The sequence below is a fragment of the Mesocricetus auratus genome, unplaced genomic scaffold, assembly GCF_017639785.1.
Source record: "Mesocricetus auratus isolate SY011 unplaced genomic scaffold, BCM_Maur_2.0 Super-Scaffold_6723, whole genome shotgun sequence".
NCBI classification, from domain to species: Eukaryota; Metazoa; Chordata; class Mammalia; order Rodentia; family Cricetidae; genus Mesocricetus; species Mesocricetus auratus.
This window is the reverse complement of record NW_024429183.1, coordinates 3,966,490-3,993,233: the sequence shown is the minus strand read 5'-3', so window position 1 is coordinate 3,993,233 and position 26,744 is coordinate 3,966,490. Positions and strand designations below refer to the sequence as shown.

The window sequence follows — 26,744 nt, the reverse complement described above, 5'->3', positions numbered from 1 at the left end:
AGTGTCAGACCAGCCAGAGTCTACACCCAACAGGCAAGCAAGGAACCAGTGACTGACCCCCGGCAGAGGAGCAACCACTCAGCTGACAAGGTACTGACCACATGCTTGCTTCTTCTAAAGAGGGACAAAAGACAAAGCCTCAACTCTGCAGTTAGGACCTAAGGGATCTCAGCATCCTGCAGGTCAGGAAGTTTGGGGATGGGGGCGCAGAGATGAAAAACACAGTAACAATTAAGAGTCCTGGTGAAGCTGGGCATTGGTGGCGCACACGTTTAATCCTAGCACTCGGGAGGCAGAGACAGGTGGATCTCTGTGAGTTCGAGACCAGCCTGGTTTACAGAAGCTAATTCCAGGACAGCCTCCAAAGCCACAGAGAAACCCTGTCTCAAAAAACCAAAAAAAAAAAAAAAAAAAGAAAGAAAGAAAAAAGAAAAAAAGAGTCCTGGTGATATGTAGCAGTGCAGCCTGATGGTCAGTTCCAAGAATCCCATTGCTACCTCAGAGCAGGGAGAAAGTGTGAGGAAATCAATTAGCAATGTCTGCCATGGAGTCAGAATAGAAAGTGGAGACCTGTGTGTTACATGTTTACTGTCCTGAGTGGCAGAACTGTGGGAAGTTACTAGCAATAATAGCAGCTCAGCTAAGCAGAGTAGCAAATGTTCTAACCTCAGCATTTGAGAGGCTGAGGCAGAGGGACTGAGTTCCAGGCTGGCTTTGGCCTCCAGTGAGACTATCTCAAAATAATAATAGCAGGTAACATTTATTAAGCACGTCAACTGTGCTGGCATGTTCATTCCTTCCATTTCTGTCCTCAAATTAACCCACAGAGATGGATATCAATGTCCTTTCTCTAAAAGGCCTGCCCCATGGGACTTTTTTATATTTGTATCATTTGATGATGTACCCTGGGCTCCTTAAATACTTGCTGGCCATGCAAGCACTCAGTTACATGTTTGTTGAAGAACAGGTGAATTTCCATTTTGCAGACTAGGAAACCGAGGGCCCGAGCAGTAAGAAGCTTGCTCTGGGTAGGCAGCTGCTAAGTGCTACTTTTGGGCATCATACACTACAGGACTTTCTAAAAGGATGAACACATTGTGTAATCTGTTCCGTATGATAGCCACTAACCACATGTGGCTACTGAGGACTTAAAATGTGGCTAGTGAGTGGAAATCTGAATTTATACTTTTATATAAATCTTGACTAATTAAAGATGGCACTAGAAATAGTAGCACGTGGCTGATGGCAACTTCTCTGAGTAGCACAGCTTGGAGCTTACGGAGTTGATCACCAGAGACTAATGCCAGATTCTAGGATGTAAAGTGCACACAAGGTCAAGTTTCCCTGTGGCACTATAGAAATAGACTGGCTTTAGGTTCCACAGGGGAGAAGAAGGGAGGGGAGGGGAGGGTGGCCGTGAGTGGAGGTCCCAGCACATGTTTTTGCTCTCCTTCAGCCACAACAGCCTGGGTGGGCTTTCACCTGGGTTGTGGATGGTGTAAAGATTCCAGAGGGGATCTGGACAACTGAGGACAACCAGATGAGCCGGGGCAGAGTTCAAGGCCTGCAACCTTGAAGTCTCGAATCCCCACGCCTTGTCCTTTTATTGCTTAACAGAAGAGTAAGAAAGGTGCCATGCCCCCATGGGTGAATCAGGCTGTGGACACTACCAGTGGTGAGGGACCTCGGTGGTAACACACTAGAGCTGGGGTGTGACTCATTATGCACATAGTGGCTTCCAGATGGTAGCTCACTCCTCCTCCAGGTCTCTGTCCAGGCTGGCTGGTGGCTCCCTTCCCTTCGCATCAAAGGGTGATGCTGAGAGGTGCCTAAAGCAGATGATGGCCTGAGCGTCTACTCCAGACTTCATCAATTTTATCATGAATCAGAGTTTAAATAGAAGAGCACCGTATGGTTGGTTGGGAGTCTTGTATCATCAGCTAAGGTAACAGCTATGTCACAGACAGTTTGAAGAAACCATGGGTTGATTCATTGGACTTTGATGACACCACCAGAAGGAAGGAGCAGATTAGAGATGGGAAAACTAAGGCACAACAAAGTAAAGTAGCTGGAACCATTCACACATCAAGGGTGCAGCCATGCCAGGACTCATTCCAGGCCGGACTGGGGGAAATATGTTGAGGAGGAGGAGGAAGGGATGATAAACAACCCAGAAGGGAGGTCTTTTCTCTCTACTCAGAGATGAGGCAGCGCCACCCAGAACTGGCCTGTGTTCCCACTGTGACCTTCTCCACGCACTAGCTTCATCCTCTAAAGGCATCCTGGGCTTCCTAGGCCCACAGCAGATACAAACTTACAGATCGTGGGGGCCAACGATTCCCAGCAAAGACATGACTGGGGCTGGCCAGCAAGCCTGCTCTTCTGTGCAGAGCGGCAGCTATCTAGATTATTCAGCCCTGGGGAGGAAGGCCAGGCCAGGGACAAACAAACCTTTGGCAAGCAGAGCATTTAGAGAGCTGGCCCCACCTTCTGGACCCAGCCTTCTCCTCCAGGAGCCCAGTTGACCTCAGCGCTCTGCATTCTCTTCTGTGACATTCTCTCTCTCTCTCTTCTCTTTTTCTTTCTTTTTTTATGTTTTTATGCTGTCCTGGAGACAGAACCCAGGCCTTCATACATGCTACACAAGCATTCTGCCCCTGAGGCACATCCCCAGTCCTAACTCTACTTCTGAACACAGAGGTTAAGCACAGAAATAGCACAGACCTCATTAGAGTGGGCCTCTTTGATGGCAATCCAAACTGTTTTCTATGGCCAGCTGTATGGGTCTGTTGCTTCTGGGGATACACAGTCCCTGCATTCAGAAAGACCCAAAGCTGAGGTTTAGATTGTTGTCTTGGACTTTTGAGTCACTTGACCTTGCATTTGTTCTGTATACAAAGCAGGTTGGGATGGTACAGCAGGCAATAGTTTTGGGGAGGTGTGCAAGAAAGGGCAAGCAGTATTCACCTCCATGTCATTTGTAACAGGGATGTTAGCTGCACATCCACCAATAGGGGAGGACCAGACACTTCCATTAGGACCAGGCTACAGGAGAGACTCTATTGACATGAGAAGAACTCATGTTGGCAAAAGAAAGAAAAAGTCACCAAAGAGTTCAAGCCACGTGATCTCGTTTGCATAGATGCACAGGGACTTCACAATGGGAAAGACTTTGGGAAGTATTTATTTTGTTTTTTGATTTTTTAGACAAGATCTCTATATACCCTGGCTGTCCTAGAACTCATAGCAATGACCCTGCCACTCCCTCCCAAAGTGCTAGGATTAAAAGGTGGGCACCTCCTGGTGGGCCATGCGTCCTTAAATGCCTACAGCTGCTCCTTTCGGTGGCTGATGTTTTCTCCTTTCTCGTTCTTCTGTTTCCTGAGTCTCTGTGGGGAGGATGTATCACTATGAGGCACTGTGCTAGCAGGGGTCAGGCTAGGATGCCAGCTCTGGAGGCTGACTGCCAGGCATCAGAGCTCTGCTTCTGAAAGATGGGTGACCTCAGGTAAGGGGTTTTCCTTCTCCAGGCCTCACCTTCCTGTAAACAGGAAGGGAAGGATGCCTTCCTCCCAGGGTCAAGGAGACCAAATGATTTCCTGTACATGCAGAGTTTAGAGCAGTGTCTAGGGCATAGTAAACTGCAGGTGCTGGCTGGCATAATTATTGTTGTTTAGAAATCATGTAATCTCGGCACTTAGGCTGAGGCAGAAGGACCGAGAGTTCTAGCCAACCCTGGCCACATAACAAAGCCCTACCTCAAGTGTATGATGATCCTCCTGCTTCTTCTTCCTGAGTGCTACGATTACAAGTGTGGTCCACCACTGTCGGCTGGCATTCACTGTTTTTGTAATTGAGGCAGAATGTTTTTTAAAAGGCAGAAAACAAACCTGGCATTGGTGGCGCACGCCTTTAATCCCAGCACTCGTGAGGCAGAGGCAGGCAGATCTTTGTGAGTTCGAGGCCAGCCTGGTCTACAGGGCGAGTTCCAGGACAGCCTCCAAAACAATACAGAGAAACCCTGTTTCGAAAAAACAATAAATAAATAAATAAAATATCTTAGGTTGTCTATGGCAACAAGCTAAAGAGGCAGTAGAACGGAGTTCAAAGTCAGCTTGATCTACCTTTAAGAAAATCTCTAGGGCTGGAGAGATGGTTCAGAGGTTAAGAGCACGGACTGCTCTTCTAGAGGTCCTGACATTCCCAGCAACCACATGGTAGCTCACAACCATCCATAATGAGATCTGGCGCCCTCTTCTGGCATGCAGACATAAATGGAGGCAGAATGTTATATTCATAATAAATAAATAAATCTTTAAAAAAAAGACAATCTCTAGCTAAATCTTTTTTTAATTTATTTTTTACATTCCAATCCCAGTTCCCCCTCCATCCTCTCCTCTCCTCCCCATCTAGCTGAATCTTGATAGATAATAGGTGGTCTTGAATTTATACTCACATAGATATGCAACTAACAATACTCTCATGTGAAAACGTTTTTATCACCACCCCCAAAAGCCCCCAATCTTCCTTTGTTAGTTGTCCCAACTACCCCACCCTTGGCATCCTCTACTGTATTTCCTGGCTTTCACCTTTTCCTGTTTGAACATTTTACTTATGTCTTTTGTTTTCAAGTGGTTTGCTTTTTTGAGACAAACCCTCACTATGTAGTCCTTGAACTCCTCATCTTCCTGCTTTAGCCTCTGAGAATGACAGCTGTGTGCCACCAAATGCAGCGGGAGTGTCCTTTTGTGTCTAGCTTCTTTCCCATATTGAAACCTCTTCAAGATTCTTCCAGACTATAACTTGAGTGAAGTTTGATAATTGATAAATGAATTAATGATGATCTCAGCTCAACAAATATTTACTGAGAGGCCATGTACCTGCCATGGCAAAGGATTATAACATTTGCTGGAGGGCTTCAAGGGAAAAAAAACAGAAAGAAAAGGAGGAAGGGAGGGAAGAAAAGGAAGGAAAGAATTACGTAAAGTATTATGTATCAACTAGGGCAAGGTTGAGGGCCATGTGGTTGAAGCCCTGGGCAGAAAGAAAGAAAGGAAGGAAGGAAGAAAGAAAGAAGGAAAGGGAGAGAAAATAGTAAAAGAAAGAAAAGAACAAGGAAAAGGTAATAGTAATCGATTAGGATAAATAAACAGTACGGAGAAGCAAAAGGCAGAACACAGCTTGCAGGGAGTGTAGCTATTAGCAGAGAGGTCAACAAAGGCCTCTTTTCAGAGTGGGCAGGGTACAGACAGCTATCCCGGAGCTCCCTGACCCGCCCTGAGGTCTGTCCCACAGAGCCACCTAGTGTCCCGGCTCCCGAGACGTGTTCTGTGGAGCATGCCTGGCCAGCCTAGGAGACAGCTGAGGTCCGGCTGAGCGAGATGAATAGTTAAAAACCCTGGGTGCCTCTACCAGAACCTTGCTGGTTCAGCTCCTTTCCGCCCACAGACCCCGCCCCTAAAACTGCGCCCCGCCCCCAAACTACTGTGCGCCCTCCCGCCTGTTAGCCTCCAACAGACCCGCCCCTCAGACGTCGCTCCGCCCTCCTCCCGTCCGACCCCGCCTCTCGTCCCGCCTTCCTGCCCCGCCCCTCAGCCGCCATTGACTGTGCGGGCTCGCACTTCCTTGCAGAGGGATGGCTGTGCTTCGGGCGAGCCCAGTAGCCCCGCAGCTCACGCTGCTCTGACAGCGGCTTGCAAGCGGGCGCGATTCGGGCCCGCGGCTGCACCGGTGCGGCCCACGCCTCCCTCAGCGCCTCAGCGCCTGCTGGGCGGGACCCGGGACGGTGAGTGCAGCCTGTGCTGCGTGCTGGATCCCAGGGACCCCGGGCGGGGGCTGTGCACCTTCACCTCACCTGCTTGCACGTAGCCCAGGATGCATCTGGCGGCCACAGATACGGAACCAGAGACTAAGGCGAGCCCGGCACTGGTACGCTTTCTCTGGATCCCTTGGCCTAGAAAAGAATGCTCTCAGACTGTGAGGAACCAGAGATCTGGCTGGCCACCCTAAGTACATGGGCAGAGAGGGTATCTATGTTTTCCTCTCTGTGACCTTGGGTGGGCCCCTCAACCTCCTGCCCAACCACGGTGTGGGCACAAATGGTGCCCAGTCTCAGCCGGCCAAGGTGAACCGAGGGAGTCAGGGGTATGCAGTTTAGATGCCGTTTGTGGCTGAACTGCTTCCTTTCTCTCTGGGCCTCCAGCAACCCGGGGACAGTCAGAGAGTTCCTGTATGGTTACAGCTTAATCACAAAGTTACTAGTTTTCTCCAAAAGATCCACTTGTTTCTTCTTTCCCAGGAAGAGTGGAGCAGAATTCTTTCTTCCTTCATGGGAACACTGGAGCCCCCTCTCCCCACTTATCTCATAACCGTGCTGACTTCTTATCACATTGTTCTGTTTTAGCAAAGACTCTTTGTTCAGTAGGTAAGAAAATGATTCTTGTGGACTCAGCAGAACTGGGGAAAAGTTCTTCTTGGAGCCCCAACCCCAGTATATGTGTTATGCCTGAGTTGGTTTTGTAAGGAAAATAAGGGTAGAGTAGTTAAGACTGGCAAAGGCAGACTCATCTTTACAGGCTGTTGATTAGACAGCGACCGGCTGCACCTTTCCAACCTTCCCAAAGCATGGATGGAGGCTGGGTTCTCTGTGGGCGCCTTTGGGCCTAGCTTATTTTAGGGAAGTTGCAAGTGTTGACTTTGGGCTGTTTTCAGTTGTCCCCTTGTCAGTATGTCCCCCTGCCTCTCCCTCATTATCCCCTGCCCCCAACATATAGGGGTGGGGAATTGCAGTAAACTTCAAGCATGCAGAATGTTCCTGACCACAGTTGGGGAAGCAAGCTGAGCCGAATTTCTGAGTCAAATTAAGTTTAACCTAACAGGTTTATTTCTTCCTATGTGCCCCCTGCCAATGCCCTCCTAGTCTTCCAAGTCCCCCAAAGCCTGGTGCCCAGGTGTTCACAAGTTGTGTGGCATTTTAATGCAGGTAGAAACATCATGTGTCACATCTGTAGATTTGATCAGAAAGGTCAGCCCAGCAGGACTGCTCTTGTACAGTACAGCTTTAGAGTACAGAGCAAGCAACAGAGAGGTCTCTTTCTTCATGCCAGCCCTGCCACATCCTCCTAGCTGTAGGATGGTGTGTGGTTTATTTCTTTTATTTTTTTAAGTTTTTTTAAGTTTATTTATTATGTATACAGTATTCTGGCATGTAGATGGTTGTGAGCCACCATGTGGGAACTGGGAATTGAACTCAGGACCTCTGGAAGCACAACCAGTGCTCTTAACCCCTGAGCCATCTCTCCAGCCCCTATGGTTTATTTCTTACCTCTATGGTTACCTCTTTTTTAAATCAAGGACAGTGTAGGGATGATCTCATGGGGCTATACGGAAGAAGGTAAATGAAGACTCAAAGAAATCCCGAGGATGGCTCCCAAAGCAGAGTTTGTGCCTATTAGTCACAACTGCCTCTCACCCTTCACCCTGGTCAAGTCTGAACCTTGTCTCCTATACTAAGATAGAGGGCCCAGATTTGGTGGTCATACATTAACTGGCATTATGACAGTTTTAAAAGTTCTCATCTGTAAAATGGGACATTAGCTGGGCTGATGTATGGCAGGAGTTAAATGAGGTAGCAAGTGGAAGTCCCTTAGCTTGGATCCAGGATATATCCAGACTCTAAAGCAATGACTGTCATGAAACATGAAAATTCTACCATAGCCAAAAGGCAGAGTTTGGATTAAACATCAAAAGATGGGGGTTGAGCCATTGAGATGGCCCAGTGGATAAAGGTGTCTGCCACCAAGCCTGACAACCTGAGTTCAATCCCTGGTTCCCCTAGGATGGAAAAAAAGAATTTAACTCTCCCAGGCTTTCACAAAATAAATAAGTAAAAGTTAAGGGGGGAAAACATGAGCATGGGACACAGACTAAATGCTGTGAGGTACCAGACTTTAGATGCTAAAGGGACGGGACTTAAATGTAAATAAAGGAAGTTGCCCCCTTGCTCCCAACCAAAAACCATAAAATGGGCTCAGAGTTTGAGGAACTATGATACCCATACAGATACCCAAGGACCTGAAAAAAACCAACTAGCCTATCTCCTGCTCCACAGTTCCCAAATAAAACAGCTTATTTTTTTTAAAAAAACAACTCGCCCCCCTTCCCCACATACACCTAGACTTTGCACGGTGTGCCGTCCTGTGCACCAGAGAGACACACTTCAGATTAATATAGTCTGCTCTTGTTGAGGGCTCTCTGTTTCCATTTCTTCAATTTCGTCTGCAAACTTGGTTCTTAAACTAAGCAGTTACGGCAGACTGACTTTCCACACAGTATCTTGTTCTGTCTTACGCTCCTTCATGGGATGGTTTCTTCATTTGCTGACAGTGGTGTCTGCCAGCAGGGCCTGCAGCTAATTAATAACCAACCTGGAGTTAATGCTGCATGCTCAGGAATGCTATTCTCATTGTAGGTCTGAAATTACCCACAATGGAAGCAGGCAAGCAGATGCGAGTGTCTCGGCCATACAAAATCAGTGAATCTTCAAAGGTACGTGAGCAATCCCTCCCCACCCATGGTATCAATTCTGACAGCCACTGACTTCTGGCTGGTGTCTCCTTAACTGTGTCCACGTGTGGGTTTGTAGAGGAGCTCCAGCATATAGCTCTCGCTACTGTTACCATGGGACTTCTCCCTTCATTGGCTTATCAACTCCAATATGAGTCTCATGGAGAGCCCAGCCTCTGACCCTAAAGTTGGACTTACTTTCCGGATATTGAGACCCAAGGTATACAAGGTGTAGTGGAATACACTTATAATCCTAGCACTCAAGAAGTAGAGGCAGAAGGATCAGAAATTAAAGATTACCCTCAGCTACATAACAAGAGGAGGGAAGGGCTGGGCGTGGTGGCTGTCCACAAGACAGGAAGAGAAGAGGAAGAAGAGAGAGGAGGGGAAGGACAAGAAGAAAACACAAGGAAAACAGACTAAAAACAAATACTGGTCCATTCAAGGCACACCAACAAGAATGGCTGGCATGAGAAGGACTGCATTCCTACAGTTGTGTCCCTGGGTTCTCAGCCTAGAATCTGAGAGTGAAAACATGCATCAGATAAATGGTGACGGCTGTGGGCTCCTGAGAGCAGAGAACATGGGGTAGGGAGGGTTTAGTTCCCCTCGGAGCCTCAAGTACAGTAACCAACGTTTCCCAAGTGCCTGCTGGGCTGTCTCATTGATTCCCTACATCTAAATGATAAACATGCTCATTTTGTCAGACAGGAAGTGGGTCCATGGCCCACCTGAGACCACACACCCAGCAGGATGCAGAGCTGGAGTTCTAACTTTGGTCCATCTGATTTTAAGTGGTGGGGGACAGCACCACTTTTCTGATGGGAAAACATTTACAAAATATCTATCATGACCTAGAAGAAGGAAGAAAGGAGAGAAAGAAGGGAAGACAGAAGAAAGTAAGTTCTTAGACTCCTGGCTATAAAGGAGGAAGACAGAGAAAGCACAGTTTCTTTTGTTGTCTTTGTTTCTGCTTTTTCAAGACAGGGTTTTTCTATGTAGCACTGACTGTCCTGAACTCACTCTGTAAAGCAGGCTGGCCTCAAGCTTACAGAGATCTGCCAAGCAGACAATTTCTAGGAATTACATATAGTGGGACTGGCTAGGTGACTCAACATACAAAGTCACTTGCTGCTCATGTCCCACAGACAACCTGCGCTCCATGCCTAGAACGTTCGAGATGGAAGAAAAGCTGTCCTCTCCCCCCCAAATTCACACTGTGGTGTGTGCATGTACATGTGCTAATAAATATTTTACTCTGTTTTATTTTATTTGAGACAATGTCTCTATGGAGTCCTGGCTGGCCTGGAACTTTCTAGGTCGAACAGTACTGGCCTTGACCTCACAGAGGCCCTCCTGCCTCTGCCGCTGAGTGCTAAGTTTTAGACATGTGCCACCACACCCAGCCAAATTTTTAAAACATTTCAGGCGGGAGGGCAAGAAGAGAGGAGAATGCTCTCAGAAGCACCCGTGATGTTCTGGTGTTTACTTTAGTGGCTCTTATGCCGTCTTACAACAATTGCTGTTACCTCTGGGCTGATTGTGGTCCCTGAAGACTGTGGACAGCAGGCCTGTGCTTTCTCTCCTGATGTGTCTTCTCATGCAGGTGTACCACTGGGCTGACCATTCCACCTCAGTGCTGCAGCGGCTGAATGAGCAGCGGCTGCATGGCCTCTTCTGTGACGTGGTCCTCGTGGTTGAAGAGCAGCAAGTGCCTGCCCACCGCAACCTTCTGGCTGTGTGTAGCGACTACTTCAACTCCATGTTCACCCTGGGCATGCGTGAGGCTTTCCAGAAGGAGGTGGAGCTGGTTGGTACCTCCTGCGTGGGGCTCAAGGCTGTGGTGGACTTCCTCTACAGCGGTGAGCTGGAGCTGGACGGCAGCAACATTGACTACATCCTGGAAACGGCGCACCTGCTGCAGGTCTGGACAGTGGTGGACTTCTGCTGCGAGTACCTGGAGCAGGAGGTGAGTGAGGACAACTACCTCTACCTGCAGGAGCTGGCCTCCATCTACAGCCTCAGGCGGCTGGATGCCTTCATTGACAGCTTTGTGCTGAAACACTTCAGCATACTGGCCTTCACGCCTGACTTCCTGCAGACCGTCTCTGTGCAGAAGCTGTGCGACTACCTGAGCAGCGACCAGGTGCAGCACGCCTGGGAGTATGACCTGCTGCAGGCCGCTCTGCAGTGGCTCACTCAACAGCCGGAGCGCGAGGCGCACACCTGCCGCGTGCTGGAAAACATCCGCTTTCCCCTCTTCGCTGAGGACGCCCTGCTCCAGCGAGTGAAGCTGGCCATGTGCTCGCTGTTGCCCAGTGAGGCCAACTGCGAGGGCTTCTTGGAAGAGGCCTTGCACTACCACAGCAGCCTGGTGGCACAGCCCGTCCTGCAGACGAAGCGAACAGTGCTACGCTCTGAGGAGTGCTTGCTCTTCGTGGGAGGTGAGGTCTCCGAGCGGTGTCTGGAGCTGAGCGATGACACCTGCTACCTGGACACCAAGAACGGACAGTGGGTGAAGGAGACATCCCTGCCAGCCCGCCGGAGCCACCACTGCGTTGCTGTGCTAGGGGGCTTCATCTTCATTGCTGGTGGCAGCTTCTCAAGAGACAACGGAGGGGGTGCAGCCTCCAACCTTCTTTATAGGTATGACCCCCGCCGTAAACAGTGGATCAAGGTGAGATTAAAGCAGACTAATTTGTTACTCTTGAGGCCTCCCTCTTTGCAGTGCCCTAACCTCACTTCCTGTTCGGGGGCCTTGACGACTGCCCTGCTCCTGAGAGAGTTGTGATGATAAAGTGATGGGCCGTATCATTGCTGCCCTCCTTATGCCTCCACCAGGGGAGGGGGTCAGGGAAGGCCCAGCAACTATCTGAAGGGCTGGCTGTTGCCCAAAGCAGCATTCTTTGATGGAACTTTCTGAGGGTGGGAATTCTGGGTCTGCCCTGTGTCCAACACAGTGGCCACTGGCCCTATGTGGCCACTGAGAGCTTGAAATGTGGCCGGTGCACATTTTCAATCTTATCTAATGGCAACTAACAGCTATTAAGTGTCAATGGCCGCTCCAGGCTCCATGACAGGGCTCAGTCAAGCAAGAGCCCCCATGCCTTAGCGCCTCTGCTGGGCTTCTCTTGTGGAGAGGTTTGGGGAGTATCATGTTCAGGAAGCCACGAAGCTCCATGCATCCTAGGGCCAGTGTGGAGTCTGCACATCAGCCCTGTTTGTGCACCCTAGGGGAGTGTATTGGTTACCGTCCTGTGGCCAGGAAAAGACACCATGACCAAGGCAACTCTTACAAAAGAAAGCATTTAGCCCTGGAGAAAGGACTCGGTGAGTTAAGAGCACTGGTTGCTCTTGCAGAGGACCAGAGTTCAGTTCCCAGCACTCCACAAGTTGCTCATGAACATCCACGACTCCAGTTCCAGGGGATTTGAGGTCTTCTGACCTCCATGAGCAAAAGACATACACATACATATGTGCAGGCAAAACACCCATATGTAGGATATAAAATAAATACGTTTTACAGAACGCATTTGACTGGGGGCTTGCTTACAGCTTCAGAGGGTTAGTCCATTATCATGGCCAAGAGCAGACAGGCATAGTGCTAGAGCAGTAGCTGAGAGCTTTACATTTTCATCCACAGGCAGCGGGTAGAGAGACTGGGCCTGGCATGAGCTTTTGAAGCCCCACAACACACCTCCTCCAACAAGACCACACCTCCTAATCTTTCCCAAACAGTTCACCAGCTGGGACTTGGCATGCAAGTATGTGAGCCTGTGGGGGCCACAGTCATTCATCCCTCCACACTGAGCAAGTGAAGGCCGAGGAGCTTCACGCTGGCTCCTTGGCCTCTCCAAGCTTCCCATTCCACTCTGGATATGCCTATGGCCTTGTGGGCCTAAGAGGAAGGTAGCCTGAGTTAATTGGCATATGTATGGCTGAAGTGACGTGTCCCCTCTCCAGTCACCTTTCTGGACTGCCACACACTGAAATCCATCTTTATGCTCACACCTCTGTGTGACTAATTGCCTCAGCGTTTGCTGAATTTAACACCTGTCAGGCGTGGCGGCTCACACCTGTATTCCCAGGATACAGGAGGATTGCCACAAATCTGAAAGCATAGATTAAGACCTTGTTGCAAAAATAAAACCAAAATGGATTCCGGGTGGCCTTTCAATTCTATGGTTAAAACTCCAACTTGATCAGGTGGTAGTGGCACACGCCTTTAATCCCAACACTTGGGAGGCAGAGGCAGGCAGATCTCTGTGAGTTTGAGGCCAGCCAGGTCTACATGGAGCAACTCTATCTTGAAAGACCAAAATAAAATAAAATAAAAAAAAACCAGCCAGGTGTTGGTGGCACACGCCTTTAATCCCAGCACTCGGGAGGCAGAGGCAGGTGGATCTCTGTGAGTTTGAAGCCAGCCTGGTCTACAGAGCGACTTCTAGGACAGCCTCCAAAGCCACAGAGAAACCCTATCTCGAAAAACCAAAAAAATAAAAAAACAACCTCTAACCTGGGCCAGCAAGATGACTAAGGAGAAAATCAACTACACAGAGTTGCCCTCTGACCTCTCCACAGGTCATGGCATGCATGCCCCCCCATGCACATATACACAATAATAACACCTTTTAAATTTTTTAAATTAATTTACTTTTTACATACCAATCCCAATTCCCCCTCCCTCCTCTCCTCTCACTACCCCCCCCACCTTCTATCTGCTCCTTAGAGAGGGTTAGGCCTCTCCTAGGTAGTCTATCAAGTCTGTCCCATCATCTTGTTAAGGCAGGCCAAGGCACCTCTCCACCCCCCCATACCCTTGTGTCTAGGCTGGACAAGGTATCTCTCCATATAGAATGGGCTCCACTAACTCAGCTTGTGCATTAGAGTTAGATCTTAGACCCATTGTCAGTGGCCTCCATATATTGTCCCAGTCACACCATTGTCACCTATATTAAGGGAGTCTAGTTTGGTCTTATGCAGGTTCCACATTTGTCAGACCTGAGTCAGTGATCTCTCACTAGCTCAGGTCAGCTGATTCTGTGGGTTTCCCCATCATGGTCTTGACTCCTTGGTTCATATTATCGCTCCTCCCTTGCTTCTGTTGTATTCTATGAGCTTAGCCCAATGGTTAGTTATGGATTTCTGCATCTGCTTCCATCTGTTTCTAGAAGAGGGTTCTCGTTTCTCCGGGGTTGTGGATTGTAGGCTGGGTATCTTTTGCTTTATATTCTGGTATCCACTTATGAGTAAATACATACTATATTTGTCTTTCTGGTTCTGGGTTACCTCACTTAGGATGTTTTTTTCCTAGTTCTACCCATTTGCTTGCAAATTTTAGGATGTCATTGTTTCTCACCACTGAGTAGTACCCCATTGTGTAAATATACTACATTTTCTTTATCCATTCTTCAGGTGAGGGGCATCTAGGTTGTTTCCAAGCTCTGGCTATTATGAATAATACTGCTATGAACATAGTTGAGCAAATGTCCTTGTCCTGTGAATGTGCCTTCTTTGGGTGTATGCCTACCAGTAGTATTGCAGGGTCTTGAGGTAGGTTGATCCCTAATTTTCTGAGAAATACCTACACTGATTTCCACAGTGGCTGTACAAGTTTGCACTTCCACCAGCAATGGAGGAATGTTCCCCTTTCTCCACATCCTCTCCAGTGTAAGCTGTCATTGGTGTTTTTGATCTTAGCTATTCGGATCAATATAAGATGGAATCTCAGAGTGATTTTGGTTTGCATTTCCCTGATAATTAAGGATGTTGAGCATTTCCTTAAGTGTCTTTCCACTGTTTGAGATTGTTCTGTTGAGAATTTTCTGTTTAGATCTGTAACCCGGGTTTTTAATTGGGTTATTTGGTAGTTTGATGTCTAGTTTCTTGCGTTCTTTATATTTTGGAGATCAGCCCTCTGTCAAATATGGGGTTGGTGAAGATCTTTTCCCATTCTGTAGAGAGCCATTTTTGTCTTGTTGACCATGTTCTTGGCTTTACAGAAGCTTCTCAGTTTCAGGAGGTCCCAGTTACTAATTGTTGCTCTCAGTGTCTGTGCTACTGGTGTTCTATTTAGAAAGTGGTCTCCTGTGCCTCTGCACTCAAGTGTATTTCCCATTTTCTCTTCTATGTGGTTCAGTGTGGATGGATTTATATTGAGGTCTTTGATCCATTTGGACTTGAGTTTTGTGCATGGCGATACATATGGACCTATTTGCATTCTTCTACATGTCCATAGTTATATCAGCACCATTTGTTGAATATGCTTTCTTTTTTCCATTTTCCATTTTCAGCTTCTTGGTCAAAAATTAGGTGTTTATGGTGTGTGGGTTGATATCAGGGTCTTCAATTTGATTCCATTGGTCCACCTGTCTGTTTTTATGCCAATACCAAGCAGTTTTCATTACTGTAGCTCTATAGTAGAAGTTGAAGTCAGGGATGGTGATGCTCCCAGATGATTGATCCTTTACTGTGCAGGATTGCCTTGGCTATCCTGGGTTTTTTGTTTTTCCATATGAAGTTGAGTATTGTTCTTTCATGGTCTGTGAAGAATTGTCCTGGAATTTTGATGGGGATTGCATTGAATCTGTGGATTGCTTTTGGAAAGATTGCCATTTTTACTATGTTCTTTATTCAAAAATCTAATGGGAGAGGGCAGCACACATCATTAATCCCAACACTCAGGAGGCAAAGGCAGGTAGATCTCTGAGTTGGAGGCCAGCCTGGTCTACAGAGCAAGTTTCAGGATAGTCAAGGCTACACAGAAATCCCCTTTCAAAAACAAAAGCAAAAACAAAAAAGCCCTTCAAACCTAAAAGCTAAGTGAGGCCTCTGGGAAGCCCAACGTTGGAGTTGAAAAGCTGATGACAGAGGCTGGGCTTGTGGTCTCCTGGTTATAAAGGCTAGAGCTTCTACTTCCCAACTGCCTGTGGGGTGTTACTGTCTTAGTTAGGGTTTCTATTGCTGTGAAGAGACACCATGCCCACGGAAACTCTTATACAGGAGAAATTTAATTGAGGTGGCGTACAGTTCAGAGGTTCAGTCCATTATCATGATGGGGAGCGTGGCAGGATGCAGACAGAAGTGGTGCTGGAATAGTAACTGAGTCTTGCAGGCAGCAGGGCAGTATCTTGAGCATATGTGAGACCTCAAAGCCTGCCTCCACAGTGACACACTTCCTCCAACAAGATCACACCCACTCCAATAAGCCACACCTCCTAATAATGCCATTCTCTTTGGGGGTCATTTTCCTTTAAACCACAGCATTCCACTCCCTGGCCCCCAAAGACTTGTAGCCATACCATAATGCAAAAATGCATTCAGTCCAACTTCAAAAGTCCCCATAGTCTCTAACAATCCCAAACTTGTTTCAAAGTCCAAAGTCTCTTCTGAGTCTCATGGCACTCTCTTAACTGTAATTCCCTGTAACATTAAAATAAAAAACCAGAACACATACTTCCAACATATAATGGCACAGGATATACATTGCCATTCCAAAATGTGGGGAAGAGAGCATAGTGAAGAAATACTAAACCAGAGCAAGACCGAAAACCAGCTGGGCAAACTCCAAAATCTTCATTTCTATGTCTGATGTCAAAGCGCTCTTCAGATCTCTAACTCCATTCAGCTTCGTTGACTGCAATACCCTTCTCTCTCTTGGGCTGGTTCCTCTCCCTGTTAGCAGCTCTCCTCAGCAGGTTTCCCGTGGCTCTAGCATCTCCAACACGTCTAAGGCAACCCAGGCTTCAACTTACAGCTTCCCACAATGGCCTCCCTAGGCCTTCATTCAGGGACACGCCTGACACGCGCCTGGCCTCAGCAGCTTTGTTTCATAACCTCTTTCTTGGATCCTTAACTCTAAAGTCAGAACCGTGTAACTGAAGCTGCCAACTGCTTGCTGGGGCTGGAACATGCCCACCTTGTTCAGTTACATCTTCACCAGCTTTCTGTTCTTCATTGCCTAAACTTGGCTGTCCTGAAACTTTTTCTGTAGTCCAGGCAGGCCTCAAACTTTTTTATCTCCTTGAACACAGGATTTAGCTCCATTCCACTTTCTGGTGCTCTTTTTTTTCTCCTCAAAATTTACATTTTGTAATTTATTCTGCTCAGCTTGCTCATTTTCATAATAAATCTTCATTGGAGTTACCACTAATAACCACACAACAGAGTCTATACTAGGCTATTTTAAGATTTCCTCCGCCAACTGAATTAATCCAAAACCCTTACTTTAGCCTCAGGCAGACTTGTCAGACAAGGACAAAAAGCAGCCACTTTCTTCACCAGAATATCATAAGAACAATATCTAGCCAGCGGTGGTGGCACATGCCTTTAATCCCAGCACTCAGGAGGCAGAGGCAGGCAGATCTCTGTGAGTTTGAGACCAGCCTGGTCTACAAGAGCTAGTTCCAGGACAGCCTCCAAAGCCACAGAGAATCCCTGCCTCGAAAAACAAAAACAAAAAACCAAAACCAAAAACCCAGTATCTAGGCAACATACTAAAATTCTTCTCCTCTGAAACCTCTTGAAGGAGTTCCCAACAGTTCATCAAATCACACTCAGCACCACTGTCTCCCACCCTCCTGCTAATATGGCCCATTAAGCAGCAGTTGAAGTGTGCTTTTCTAATCCCCAGTCGCAAAGTTCACATTACTCCAAACAAAAACATAGTTAGGTGTAGAGTATAGTCTTCTCCGCCATCCGCTTGGGCCCTGCCACAGTTGCAGTCCCCAAATAATGCACAAGATACTATATTAATTATGAAGCTGTTGGCCGTTTGCTTGTTTTTTTACTGGCTAGCTCTGATTTAAGTATTTAACCCATAATTGTTAATCTAAATATTTCTCTTACCTGAGAAAGGGGTCCAGACCTCTTACTCCTCTGGTGGGCTACATTGTGTCTCCCTGTCTCTTTCCCAGAATCCTCCTTGAATCCTAGTCCCACCTATCTTGCTTCCCTATTGGCCGACATTGCTTTATTCAACAACCAATAAGAGACAGATTTACAGAATGACATCTCCCATCAGTTAGGCCTATCACAGAAACACCCCAGTCCCTGGTATCAGCTTCTTAGTTAGATTTTGTGTTTCTGTGAAGAGACACCATGACCACGGCAACTCTTCTTCCTTTTTTTTTTTTTTTTTTTTTTTTTGGGGGGGGGGTTCAAGACAGGGTTTCTCTGTGGCTTTGGAGGCTGTCCTGGAACTAGCTCTTGTAAACCAGGCTGGTCTTGAACTCACAGAGATCCACCTGCCTCTGCCTCTCAGAGTGCTGGGATTAAAGACGTGCGCCACCAATACCCAGCTACAAGGCAACTTATAAAGAAAAGATTTAATTGGGCTGGCTTACAGCTCAGAGGTTCAGTCCATTATCATCATGACAGGACATGGCAGCATGCCGGCAGACATGGTGCTGGAGTAGTAGCCAAGAGTCCTGCATCTTTCAGGAAAGAGGTCATGACACTGACTGAAATGGTTTGGTTTGACTTGGTTTGGTTTTGGTTTTTCCAGACAGGGTTTCTCTGTAGCTTTGGAGGCTGTCCTAGAACTCACTTTGTAGACCAGGCTGGCCCTCAAACTCACAGAGATCCACCTGCCTCTGCCTCCCGAGTGCTGGGATTAAAGGTGTGCTCCACCAATGCCCAGCAACACTGAGCAAAGTTTAAACAAAAAACTTCAAAGCCCTCCGCTACAGAGACCACTTCCTCCAGCTAGGCCATAACAAAGCCACACCTCCCAGTGGTGCCACTCGCTTTGGGGGTCATTTTCTTTCAAAGCACCACTGTCACTTTCTGCTCTGTTAACATGGATGGTGACCAGTGGATCAGCATAAATTTTTTTAAAAATTCAGCCAGATTATGCTTCCATGGTAGGGCATTGCTCAGCATGCTGGAATCCCAGGTGGGGAAGAAGGGAAAACTGGTTTTGTTTAAAATTTCAAATTTTATATGGATTTTTTTATTTGACATTATGTGTATGAGTGTTATGTTATTCTTGCATGTACGTGTGAACACCATATGCATGCCTGGTGTCTGAGGAGGTCAGAAGAGCACAGAGATTGATTTTTTTTTAGAAGTCGTTAATTTCTTGTATAATGTCAGGCCATAAGATTGGCTGCGTGGTCAAACCAGTTTCAGGAGATGTGCCCATCACCTCTTGAGGATTTGAGTGTCTGATGGAAGCATCAGGGTTCTCAGAATTCCCACCGGTAGCCACCCATTTTTCTTAAGTTCAGGCCCCTCTCCCCAGCTCATCTGGCCACTGTCTGGCCCTACTGGGCCATTGACTCTGTGGACACAGTTAAGGAACATGGTGCGAGGGCTTGGGAAGGGAAGCTTCAAGTGTCTCACCCTCACAGGTGGCATCAATGAACCAGCGCCGTGTGGATTTCTACCTGGCCTCCATTGAAGACATGCTGGTGGCTGTTGGCGGCCGGAACGAGAATGGAGCCCTGTCTTCTGTAGAGACCTACAGCCCCAAGACCAACTCCTGGACTTATGTGGCTGGCTTGCCAAGGTGATGAGGGCTTGAGGCCAACTGCTGGAAGGTGATATTGTCGCAGGATAAAGTTTAGTCTTGTTTTCATAATGTCTTGGTTTTTCCGTAATGGGGTAGGCTATGAGGAGCTGAGGGTGGTTGCAGCTCAAGACAATCATCCTCCAGTTTCCAAGTTGGCCGGGGCCCTGGACTTCAGAGAGTGAGTGTTAAGTAGGGATGGTAAGTCCCTTACTAGAAGGCCCGACTGGGTGTAGGCAGGAGGTCAGAAGGGCACTGGCCTCACCCCACCTGTGTTTTAGTTACACACCTGCAGAATTGGTACTGCAGCACAGCCTGGGGAAAGTTAGACATCTCTGTGACATTCTCATGTGGCCTCCAGCAGGCAGGGAGTGCTCCAGAGATAGTGGTGTACTCCGCCCTCACCAGACCTGCAGCTAGGTATGGGGTCACTGAGTGTGGGCTGTGTTGTGGTTCTGCCAAACCTGCACACTTCTGTCTACCACACCTATGCTACACCTAAACCCAGACTCTGAACCATCCTGGCTGTGGGAGGGTATCTTGGGGATGTGGTCCCCCAGAGTTAGCAAGGTATGTAGGTATGTGGGCTTAGAGTGAATCTGTGTTTTAAAGTCATAATTGAGTCTGGCAGAGGGGCTTATTACCTATAATCCCAGTACCCAGGAAGTTGAGGCAGGGGATTGAATTTGAGTCCATGATAGACTACATAATGAGACTTTGTCTCAAGTGAATAAATATGGATTCCAGAAACCAGGGGCTTCCTGGACACTGTTGGTGAGCAGGTGACACTCTGTATCACTATGACTAGGTCCTGGGCATCCGTACCAACCTGGTGTGTGGAGAGGTAGCCAGAGAGACAGTGAGCAGGTGGCCAGTGCTGTAAGGGATTGCCTGTTGATAGGCTCCCTGAGAGAGCACCGTATCGCCATTTATCAGACAATATGAAGCTGGTAGTCATGCTAAGAGCAGGGGCCACCACCACTGTCTTGGGACAATGGTGTGGGAGTGGGATTATTTCTAAGGAGAGCTCCTGTGCTCTCAGTTGGTGAAGTCCATGACGTCGTCATCGGCAGTGTGTATACAACCCACATGTATGAGTTTCCTAACCAGCCTTCCTCAGTCATCGCCTCGTTGGCATAGCAGGCCTGCACAAACCCCACCTGAGCCAGGAGCTAGGCCTGACCCATCCCTCCCGCCTGCCCTGGGCTCTTCCTGTGAACTCCAGCCGCCAGCCTCTCCAGGCCTGATCGCCATCTAACCGCATGACACAAGCTTTCATGTCTCCTGAACTTTATTTTTGGGTTTTGTGGGGTTTTTGTTTTTTACATTCAGTGTGTGTGTGTGTGTGTGTGTGTGTGTGTGTGTGTGTGTGTGTGTGTGTGTGTGTGATTGTACACATGCAGGTCCCACAGCAGACACAGGGTAGACAGAAGACAACTTGCAGGAGTTGACCTCTTCTTCCACCATGTAGGCTCTAGGGATCAAACTCAGGTCATCAGGCTTGGCAGCAAGCACCTTTACCCACTGAGCCTTCTCCCCAACCCTCTCTGACATTGTTTGAGACCCGTATTTATAGATCTCACTTTGTAGCCTTAGCTGGCCTAGAACTCACAGAGATCTCCCAGCTAAGCGCTAAGATTAAAGGTGTGCATCACAGGACCAGTTAAACAGCCTTTTTGTCCCTTTTTTCCACTTTGATACCATTTAGAGGAGTCAGGCTTACAGAACACTGCACAGAAAGTGGAGTGTTCCCATGCATCCTCCCTGCGGCAGAGGCCACCTGCATTCTGTGCCCTTGTCCATTGACAGCCCAGATCTGTAAGGTGTCTGTGGTTTACCTGCTCTGTTTTCTCCTCCAACCCTCACGACCCCCTGAGAAGCAGGTTGTACCCCATTGACAGAAAGCCCAAGCCCCCTACTCACAAAGATAAGGCCGGACTCTGCTCTGAGCCCTTCTGTCTTCCGGCCTCTCTACAGGTTCACCTATGGCCATGCAGGCACCATCTATAAAGACTTCGTGTACATCTCAGGTGGCCATGACTACCAGATCGGCCCGTACCGCAAGAACCTGCTGTGCTACGACCACCGGACGGATGTGTGGGAGGAGAGGCGGCCCATGACAACAGCACGAGGCTGGCACAGCATGTGCAGCCTGGGTGACAGCATCTATTCCATTGGGGGCAGTGATGACCACATGGAGTCCATGGAGCGCTTTGATGTGCTGGGCGTGGAGGCCTACAGCCCACAGTGCAACCAGTGGACCCGTGTGGCACCACTGCTGCAAGCCAACAGTGAGTCGGGCGTGGCTGTCTGGCAGGGCCGCATCTACATCCTGGGTGGCTACAGCTGGGAGAGCACGGCCTTCTCCAGGGCCGTGCAGGTGTATGACCATGCAGCCGACAGATGGAGCAGGGGTCCGGACCTCCCCAACGCCATCGCAGGCGTGTCGGCCTGTGTGTGTGCCCTCAACCCAAGGCTGGAAGAAAAGAAGAAGAGAAGCAAGGACAAGCGCCAGGACCGAGGTCAGTGACACCAAGGCTCTGGCAGGGCGGCCACATCCACAGTAGCTACTCCCTAGCAGCCTTTTGTACTTTTTTGATTCCTGGTATTTCTATACTATCACAGTTGATAATTAAATATCCTTCACAACTTTACACATTATCTTGTTTGAATACTTACACTTGGGCCCTCATATCTGCACAGGCCTACTTCCCGAGCTACACATCCCTGAAGGTCTGTGACTGTTGTCACCAACAATAGCTGGCTCACAGGTTCTATGGAAAATTTTGTAGTGATGTTAGATTCTCTAAGGTTTGGGCCTCCCCAAATCTAGCTGAAGCTTTTGCACAGACACTCAAGCTGTGCTGAAAGGCTGGAGGAGGCCTGTCCAGAGGCTTGAGTTCTGAGTGTCAGCTGCATTCTGCATTCGGTTGTCTCAGGCAAGAACACGCATGTCTGCTCTGCATTTAAGACATGGGGAGAGCCGGGCTTTGGTGGTGCACGCCTTTAATCCCAGCACTCAGGAGGCAGAGGCAGGCGGATCTCTGTGAGTTCGAGGCCAGCCTGGTCTACAAGAGCTAGTTGTAGGACAGCCTCCAAAGCTGCAGAGAAACCCTGCCTCGAAAAAAAAAGAAAAAGAAAAAATAAAAGACATGGGGACCCCCAGCTCCCTGACAGGCAGGCGAGCCCCAGGGACTCTTGATTTTCTTGCTGAAGGTTCCGTAGCAGCCGATCCTTTCCCTGAATAGTGTCATCTCCCCTGGCTGGTAACCTTTGGGAGTTCTGTACACGTCATTAAGAAAAAAGGGCGGAGAGAGTGGTGCGAACATGTTTCTGTACAGTGTTCTGTAGTGTGAGCTGCCCGCCTCTTGTCACTGCTGTAGTGAGCTCCCCAAATCTACCATCTGTTTTCTCAGAGATGAAAATGCAGTTCTGTAGTGTTTTCAGTCATCTCTCCGGGCTGGTGCAGCCATTGGGAGCACTGTACAAATGAATGCGCTGGTCCCCAAGAAGGTGGCCGAGTTCCTCCTAGCTCTAGCAACTGTCCTGGCCCCACTGGCTGCTGCCAAGTGGTCTTACCATGCTGGGAAGATTCTCTTTCTCAATTTCTTTCCTTCTTTCTTTGAAACAGGGTCATGCACTGTAGCCCAAGCTATCATCAAACTCATGATGATCCTCCTGTCTCAGCCTCCTGAATGCTGGGAACACAGGCACAGCCACCATACCCAGTTAGATTCTTTGGTGCTTTCATCTGTCATACCTCATGTCTTACTGGACAGCATCGGGAACGCCTCTCCAGCCCCACAGGAGATGGTTCCTTCTCTTGGTCTCGGTGGCACACTCTCAAGCCCAGGCAGATGTTAGTGATCTATACCTCTGGTTAGACAGCTCAAGACACTGTCATTAACACTGTGTCAGAAGCAAAACCTGAGCTCATTCGTTTTGTTGTTGTTGTTGTTGTTCTTGTTTGTTTGTTTGTTTTTGAGACAGGATTTCTTGTAGCCCAGACTGGCCTTAAATGCTTGATCCTCCTGCCTCTACGTCCCAAGTGCTGGGGGTCTTAAGGATTTGCTACTGTGGTGGTTAGAAATAAATTGGCCCCCAAAGAAAGAGGCATTATTAGGAGATGTGGCTGTGTTGGAGATGTGTTCTTGTTGGAGGAAGTGTGTCATTGTGGAGGTGGGCTTTGAAGGTTCGTATATACTCAAGATACGGCCCAGTGTCTCAGATCACTTCCTGATGCCTGTGTAAGATGTAGAACTCTCAGCTACCTCTCCAGCACCATGTCTTCCTGCATGCTACCGTGTCCCACGGTGATGATAATGGACAGAACCTCTGCACTGTAAGCCACCAACTCAATGAAATGTTTTCCTTTCTAAGAGTTGCCATGGTTTCTATTAACCCTAACTAAGAAAGCTACCATGCCCAAATGATCAGTTCACTTTTTCTCTTCTGCACTTCCTTCCCTCCAAACCTGGGTTCACTGTGGTTCTGGTCAGTCTGCTTCTGCATGACTCTGGAAGAGGGGAGACTGGCCTGAGGACTGAAGGCTTCAGAGTCTGCTGTCAGTCTGCATATCTAGTCAGTTACTGTGCGCGGAAGTCCCTAAGGACTCAGACGGTTGAAAGTTTCTGCAAGGCATGTAAACAAACAACCAGGGAGTTTTTGCCCTTCTGTGTGTTAAAGGCCCTGAGGAGTCTTGCACTAACTGTTCACTTCCATTGTTCCTCCATTTCCAAACTTGGACTTTGAAACTCTACCTCTTCTCCCCCTCTCCAATACTGAACTCCAGGACAGTGTAGCCATCCCCATTCCAAGAAAAACTTTATGTCTTAAAAACCCTTCAGAAAGCACAGTAGAAGTGTGACCTCTTCTCACAGATCATGAACACACAGGAGGGGGTGCAGCTGGAACTGGGCAGCCTCGGGAAAGCACCCAGTAAGGCTCCATGAATGGTTTGCAGAGCAGGACAGCTTTGACCCTGGGAAGAGGAAAGCCATGGATCCGAGCCTAAGGCAGCTCTGCCATTGCTCACTGCTGGTGTTTGCCCCAGATAAGACAGGACATGGCCTCCATTCTGCTTGGTGCCTTGTGGGTTAGCCACAATGTTCCTCCAGCATAGTCAGTGTGGCTAGTCACTTAGGTTAGGAATCTGCCACTGCAGCCACCGAGAGCCTTCCCTTAAAAGGATGGCTGGACTGTAAGTTTCACTGTGGACTGCTTTTTCTCATACTTTCTCATTGCCTTCTGCTTGGTGGGATCAGTGGAAAGGCCCGGAGCCCAGCAGCAATACCTGGGTCAGGTTTTTGTTACCTGGGGCTTTAATTGAAAATTTTATGCAAGAATAAAAGGAGCCGGGCGGTGGTGGCGCACGCCTTTAATCCCAGCACTCGGAGGCAGAGGCAGGCGGATCTCTGTGAGTTCGAGGCCGGGCTGGACCGACAGCCTCCAAAACAATACAGAGAAACCCTGTCTCGTAAAAACCAAAAAAAAAAAAAAAAAAAAAAAGAATAAAAGGAAACAGGTTCCCACTAGGACAGACAGCTTCCAGCTAACCCTGAGCAGGTGTCTGTTGGAATAATCGTGGCAGGCTTTGAATCAGACTTTACATCTTTTCCTTTATAGTTTTACCTTGTATTTGTTGTAGGGTTTTTTTTTTTTTTTTTGGAGCCCTGTTTGAATAAGGCAGAAATGCAATAAGAGATGGGGTGAGCAGGAAGCTCAGGGGCCTTTGTTTGCTGGTCCTCTTGGTGTTTGGCATCTGTATAGAGCAGCCAGATACTGAGGCACATGCCTGCCACCCAGACACTGGAGAGGCTGAGATCAGAGGAACTCCTAAGTCAGGGAGACCCAGGCCAGCTTGGGCAACACAGTGAGACCCTATGTTGCCCCCATCCCCAAATATACATGACTGTCTGGCACAGTTTATTCTATTTTATATACAATAGACCCCTGTTCTGGGCTGTGTGAATTTCCTTCCTGTCCCTAATTGTAAGGTGACCTGAACAGCCTTAAATGAGACCCAAGCAGTTAACACAGGTGGCGTTTTAGTCCTCCAGCTGAACAAGAATCTCTACTCCAACAACAATGTCCTGTGCGCAAGTTTGGATGTACTGACCTATGTCAGTATGTAAGTTCTATGTAAGCCCAGAGAAACCTTCTAGTGCTGAAAGTAAAAGGTGCCTGTCACCCCTTGCACCCTCTTAGAGAGTCACCAATTGTCCTTCCTTACCCTGGCCCCATGGTGTAGTGTTGGGCTGTACCTTTAGCCTGGGGTGTCCATCCTGCAGGGACAGCTGTTGCTGCCCTCTATAGTGGTACCTGACACCCCCCCCCAGGATAAACCTGCAGAATTCAGGGCAGCTTCATAGGAGACCCTGACTTGACCCTGACAAGCTGACTTTTTAGTATTTTCAAAACCGTTTTGATACTTTTTCATACAATTTGCTAATCACCATTTTGTAGAATGCCTGCTGGGGTTTCCCAGCTCTTCCCTTAGCTCCAGCACCTTGGTTTGTCTAGATACCCTGTTGTCATTGTGTGCCTTGCTTTGTGTGGCTTTGTCTTCCATCTTGCCCTTCTACGTAGCCAATCAAACACAACTCGAGTTTTGTGAGTCCAGATGGGTAGGACCATCAGAGGTCCCTGATTGAACCAGAGGGCACTGATGTACAGGAAGGCAGATCATGCCCTTCAGAGAATCTGTATTTTTCCTGGAGCTCCTGCTCAGTGGAGTGCAGAGTAGAAGAGTTACCTGAAGCTGATCTACACGTACTGTGTTTCAGACAGGTCATTTCTCTAACACATGTATGGCGGCTGATGTCCTGGTCTCTTCCTGTCTACCCCAATCAGTAAAAAACACCTAACTGAACCTCTGCAGCCTTAACACAGCATGCCATTCTTGCTCTCTGAACCTGACTTTCAGGTGGATGGTGTGTGGTGTGTGTGTGTGTGTGTGTGTGTGTGTGTGTGTGTGTGTGTGTGTGTGTGTGTGTGTGTGTAAGTGTGCGTGCCCGTGGTGTGATGTGGTGTGAATAGAATTGGTGGCTTCTAGGGAGAGCTGAGTGCCTTAACAAGCTGTGTCTCAGTTAACAGCATGGAACGGATGAGGCTGGGACTCCAGCTCAGTTGGGAAAGTGCTTGCCTAGCATGCAGGAAGTCCATGGCCTCCATCCCGAGCACCATGTAAACTGAGCATGGTGGCCCAAGCCCGTAATCTCAGCACCTGGGAGGTGGACACAGGAGGATCAGAAGTTTATGGTCACCCTTGACTATACACAGCAAGTTTGAGGCCAGTCCTGGCTACAGGAGACCCTGTCTCAAATTAAGTAGTGACATAATAATAAATTAACAGTAAAAATAAAAGCATTGGATGAACATAATAATGTGACTCTGTGTTGACCCAAGAAGAAAGGTCTTTAGGTTTGATATTAAATAGCCCCAGTTAAGTTTTATGATGATGGATACATTTGGTGCCTTCTGGCTCCTAATGTCACACAGATCTGTAACTGTATTTGCTTTTTAACCCACAGCTTTTATGTCTGTAATTTTATGCCCTTCAAAGTCTTCCTGTCTTGCCTCCTTAGTTAACTTTCTGCATGTTGCATTTGTTTTGACTTCCATACGGAGCTCTCAGTTCCTGAAACACATTAAAACAACTTGCCTGCCA

The 26,744-nt window shown here is 48.1% G+C and overlaps 1 protein-coding gene across 3 annotated transcripts; it reads left to right on the top strand.

The window, feature by feature from the left end:
* Nucleotides 1–26,744, top strand: Klhl36 (kelch like family member 36). Of its 3 annotated transcripts, none has more exons than XM_040735955.1 (5): nucleotides 1–90; nucleotides 8,471–8,547; nucleotides 10,172–11,242; nucleotides 18,918–19,075; nucleotides 21,053–26,744. In XM_040735955.1, exons 2-5 carry the CDS (start codon nucleotides 8,488–8,490, stop codon nucleotides 21,603–21,605), a joined length of 1,842 nt encoding a protein of 613 aa, XP_040591889.1. In that variant the 5' UTR covers nucleotides 1–90; nucleotides 8,471–8,487; the 3' UTR covers nucleotides 21,606–26,744. The 3 variants fall into 3 exon arrangements, with proteins under 3 accessions (XP_040591889.1, XP_005073149.1, XP_012971029.1); XM_005073092.4 differs by lacking the exon at nucleotides 1–90 and adding an exon at nucleotides 5,592–5,785; XM_013115575.3 differs by lacking the exon at nucleotides 1–90 and adding an exon at nucleotides 5,792–5,928.